Source organism: Aulonocara sp. 'chitande type north' Nkhata Bay, linkage group LG7, assembly GCF_057382095.1.
Source record: "Aulonocara sp. 'chitande type north' Nkhata Bay isolate Kocher_YH1m ecotype deep benthic linkage group LG7, A_spYH_male_GT1.1, whole genome shotgun sequence".
Lineage (NCBI taxonomy): Eukaryota > Metazoa > Chordata > Actinopteri > Cichliformes > Cichlidae > Aulonocara > Aulonocara sp. 'chitande type north' Nkhata Bay.
The window spans coordinates 66,461,316-66,465,891 of record NC_141350.1 but is presented as its reverse complement, the minus strand read 5'-3'; the positions used below and the strand labels follow the sequence as shown (position 1 = coordinate 66,465,891).

Sequence of the window (4,576 nt, the reverse complement as noted above, 5' to 3'; positions counted from 1 at the left end):
CACAGCATGGAGGCATGAAGGGTTCTCACAGGGAGGGCGTTTTGCAGAGCAGGGCTGGGCCGGGTGTATTTCAGGAGCTCGCAGGCCTATTGGTCTGCCTGGGAATCCATTTCCATAAAGAGGATCTGGGCAATTTGCTGAGGCATCGCAAACCACCATATATACCTATTTCATTTTTCACTGTCTGTGGCTTTGGCAGTGTCTCCTTTTCTTCCACCAAGTGTGTCCTGTCCTCTTCTTCCTCCTCTCAATAGGTGAGAAATCTTCCTTACTTTATCTTTTTTCTTTTTCTAATATCTCCAGCATCTTTGAGCTTCTCTGAGAGCAGCATCTTCTATTTTATCAGATAGAATAAAAAGATGCTGCATGCAGCCACGTCTCAAAACGACTGTGTTTTGAAAAGACATGATTTAAAGCAGGATTACAGCTCTGACTGTTCCTCACTCAATCCAAGTGGCTTCTTTACATTTGTTGGTGACATTTGACCTTTTTCTGTCAAACCTAAATTTATATGACGTGTTCAGCTGCTCTGCCTCAGTCTTGTCAAAGACCTGATTTCAGCTGTTTTGCCTCAAATTGTTCATTGACTTTTTGGATGTGCGTACAACAGAAATATGAGCTGATCAGAAGGCCTGGAATTACAAAAATCTGATTCTGGTTTGGTAAATATTTTCTGGTTCCCTGAAAATGTTTATGTATAAAGTTAAAAACTGAACAACACTTGAATCATTAATTAATCTTATATATGTATATATACCCTGCCTAAACAAACAAACAAAAAAAGATGTCTAACCTAATCTTCTAATCAAAAAGTGACATTAATTGGTCATGAAGACATGCTATCAGAGTGCCTCAGAGACACTATGGATAGTTACTAAAGGTTAGCTACTGTCAGCTAGTTCATGATGTCATGTTAGCTAATGATATTCCACTGGAGATTTTTTCAAATTAATCCTTCACTCGATCACGTGTAAACCGCAGAGACGTGACACACGATCCCGGCCAGCCCAGTTTAGTTCAGTTGACGTCGCTGCTCTTCAGCTGTGGCCTCAGATCGCGTTACGGCACAAATATTCCCGTCTATCCATCTCCATCACAGCAGCAGAATATGCTGATCTCAGAGAACCTCACACTGATTATCTGACCATCTCTGGTGTTCAGCAGGGCTCAGAAAGACCTCAACGTTTCCTCCAGTCACTCAGTTTTATGTTTGTCTTACTGCAGGTTGTGAACCCGAAAAACCGCCAAGATGTCTGAGTAAGTGCGAAGAACATCCTGTCTGATTGATGCACACTATACCTCATTTATATATGCACCGAAATCTGCCTCCTTTTAAAGATGCTCCCTTTAAATGTTTAATATCTGGATCCAAAAAAGATGTGAATTAGAAAAATGTAACCTTTACAACTATTAATGATCACAACTTCCTCTCAAACAGGAAAAAGATGACTTCCAGCCGCAGGCATCATCTCAAGGTAAATAAGGATTATGAAAAAAAATTGAGTTCTTCTGCTGCTGAGTATGTTTGAGTGCAGACCATTAAACACGAGACTGGTTGATGATGATTTCTGTCCTGCAGAGCTTGATCCTGCAGATTGCTATGAACTGGATCGAGCAGGAGAAAAAGGACACCGAGACGGCCAAACAGGCCTACATGGCCGAGCACTGTTCTCCTCCAGACATGAGCGGAGACCAGGCCGCCCTGATGGTGAGAGAGACATCAGGGTTTATCCGAGAAAAAAGAAAGAATAAAAAAGAATAAAATGTTTCTTTTAGTAGTTCAGGAAACAATCAGCTACTATAATAGCCTATTCATTTAATTAATTAATTTATGCTGTTTATTACTGTATTTATTTCATTATGTTGTTGTTTTGAGTAGAAACATGACTGTTATTATTATTTTGGCATTTAAGTGCCACCATAATGCAGCATGGAAACTGGACACTTAAAGGATGCTAATGAAATGAGAAGCTAGCCTGAACTTTGCTGCTGTAATTCATCATAAACATAAATTACCTGAAAGTGTTAAGTGAAGCACCGAGTGACCTGCTAATATTAGCACTCCTCTGCCAGAGGAATGTACATCCTTTAGCACCTAGCTGCTTTGATCGGCATGGCTAGCAACGCGGTAACTTGCATGTCTCTTCCCGTCTTGTGTACTTTTAGAAGCAAAAGTAGTTTAAAACTTTATATGAGCTTGAAACAAATGATTTACTCACTGGTTTTGTTACTTTAACAGCACTTTTGATATAAAAAGGGAAGGCCGTATAACTCTAAAGCTGTGGGAAGATCATCTTCTGGGGTTTCTTTATGCATCAACAGGAACTCTGCAAGAAGCTTCACGCCGTCATCGACAAGATCGATGAAGAGCGGTACGATGCCGAAGCCAAGGTGCAAAAGGCTGACAAAGAGGTAATCTTCCTCTGGGAGCATAACAGGATTAGAGTGGCCTCTAAAAAGTAAAGAAGGGTAAATATAACACTTTCTTTCTGTGCATAGATTGAAGACCTGAAGATCAAAGTTGTGGACCTGATAGGAGTGAAGAAGCCTGCCCTGAAGAAAGTGCGTATGTCTGCTGACACCATGCTGCAGGCTCTGCTGGGCTCCAAACACAAGGTGACCATGGACCTGAGGGCCAACCTGAAGCAGGTCAAGAAAGAGGTCAAGGAGGAGGTGAGTTCACAGACAGAGAGTGGTTTTGTCAGGATAAATCGACATGTTTGCACTTTTAGTTCCAGCAGTGATGGATTTTTATTCTTTCTTTACATTACTGAGTTTACTGATGTGGTGCCAGTAAACCTGTTTTAATATCTATGAAGCAGCTTATCATCAATGTGATGACCTTACACTATCAGAATATTATATATAATGTTCTCCAAAGTTTTGGCATTCATGACAAAATAATTCTGACGTGCACAAAAAAATAGTTGGTGACTTGGACGTTAAAGCGTCACGCGGTTAGACGATACACCGTGGCCTTTGAATTCCAGGCTGAGATTATATTGCAGATTTCAAACATAAATCAATTTTTACACAGCCAAAAATAATATGCACACCCAGGGAAACTTGGTGGCAATCTGGAAGAGAACATTTTTGGACTTCTGATCAGAAACTAGCACTGGAGCCTTGTATCCCACACATTTGCTCACAGATGAAATTAAAAAGCATTTTTTTCTTAATTTCTCTTAAATCTGTAATTAACAACTGAATCATATTTGGTCCACAAGTTTTTGGAGGACGTTTTGGAGACTTCTGCATCTTTTGTGTGTTTTTTTTCCTGAAAAACTTGAATAAATCTCACAGTTTGTGATGCAAAGTAAAACTCATTCAGGAAATTAATATTTTTTTTTTTTAATTATTAGGAGTAGCATAATAAAGACTGCTTTTTCAAAAAAACTTAATTCCTGTCAATTATTTCATCAGTCAGTCTTTACAGTATTACAGAATTTTTCTACTTCTAGAAACCTAAAGTCACATGTAAGGCATGTAAGGGCTGGTTTTCCATGTGTCAGCTGTCAAAGTGCAGAAATCAGCTGATTAAGTTCAATCACCTCTCTTTTTAATAAAACTAAGATGTCTAAATTCCCGATTTGTTTGGACTAACTCTCTGCTTCCTGTCCTCTGCAGCCTACAGAAGCGGTGGGTGACTGGCGTAAGAACATTGAGGACAAAGCTGACAGGAAGAAGATGTTCGAGGCCTCCTAAATGTTTCGCTGCTCTGCTTTGTTTTTCTGTTTACATGAACTCCATGTGTCCTATTTGTGCTGGTGGAAGAGCGCGTTTGCTTTATGTCACACAGGTCTGAAGAGCAGGTTAGCAAATCTGAGAGGCGGGGAGTTGAATTTACCTGAGGGTTGTTATTTTGCACTTTGTCGTAGTCTGGAGGGAGGGGAAGGTTCACACACCAACACCAAGTCTTCAACTCCACACAGTCGGGGAAACAATCGCACACAATGTTCATTATACACAATAAAATCATGTGTCAGAGACAATCATGCTGTTTTTGTCTTTTTTTTGCCCAACTTTCATCATCATCATATTTACAGGATCACTGTAGAGGCTGAAGTTTAAATCTTTGTCTGAATCTGTTTTAAAGCTTTTACCATGATGCCAGGAAGAAACTCTGATTCCCACCTTTATGTCTTATCTTTGTTATCCAACCTAAATGTCCTCAAATTAAAATGAATTCTTAAAACAAGCCTACTCTATACATGATCAAATAAATCTTGGTTCAAATGGTAACTAATCTGCACAATCTGATTTTTACCAAAGATTTGAGCGTTTTCTTCATAAATCTATGAAGTTTTAATTGCTATGAGGTTGTATTTTATTGTTTTTATGAAATAAGTTGTGGAATAAATCAGATTCCGTACAGTCAGAATAGGACACCTAAGTTTGGTTTTTAGATTTCTCACCAGTGCTGCTAAATGCAACCGTTGCTCTCTGTTGTGTAATTTATGAACCATTAATGCATCTATCATATTTTCATGGTGCACTGTAATTGTATGAGCACAGTTTTTTATTTAAAAAAATAATAATGGGAAGAGGTTTTGGTTTATATTAGCTGCAGTTTATT

General features: G+C 39.0%; 1 protein-coding gene across 1 annotated transcript; it reads left to right on the top strand.

The window, feature by feature from the left end:
* Positions 1-149: 149 nt before the first annotated feature.
* On the top strand, positions 150-3,992 carry LOC147326716 (troponin I, fast skeletal muscle-like). The gene is made up of 7 exons (XM_086302066.1): positions 150-254; positions 1,225-1,257; positions 1,439-1,475; positions 1,580-1,708; positions 2,323-2,412; positions 2,500-2,673; positions 3,628-3,992. The coding sequence occupies exons 2-7, from the start codon at positions 1,250-1,252 to the stop codon at positions 3,703-3,705; spliced, it is 516 nt and encodes a 171-aa protein (XP_086158192.1). The 5' UTR covers positions 150-254; positions 1,225-1,249; the 3' UTR covers positions 3,706-3,992.
* The last annotated feature ends 584 nt before the right edge of the window (positions 3,993-4,576 follow it).

Coding starts and splice junctions, on each gene's coding strand:
- LOC147326716 (XM_086302066.1), top strand. Junction 1,476..1,579: donor GCCGCAGGCATCATCTCAAG/GTAAATAAGGAT, acceptor TCTGTCCTGCAG/AGCTTGATCCTGCAGATTGC. Junction 2,413..2,499: donor TGCAAAAGGCTGACAAAGAG/GTAATCTTCCTC, acceptor TTCTGTGCATAG/ATTGAAGACCTGAAGATCAA.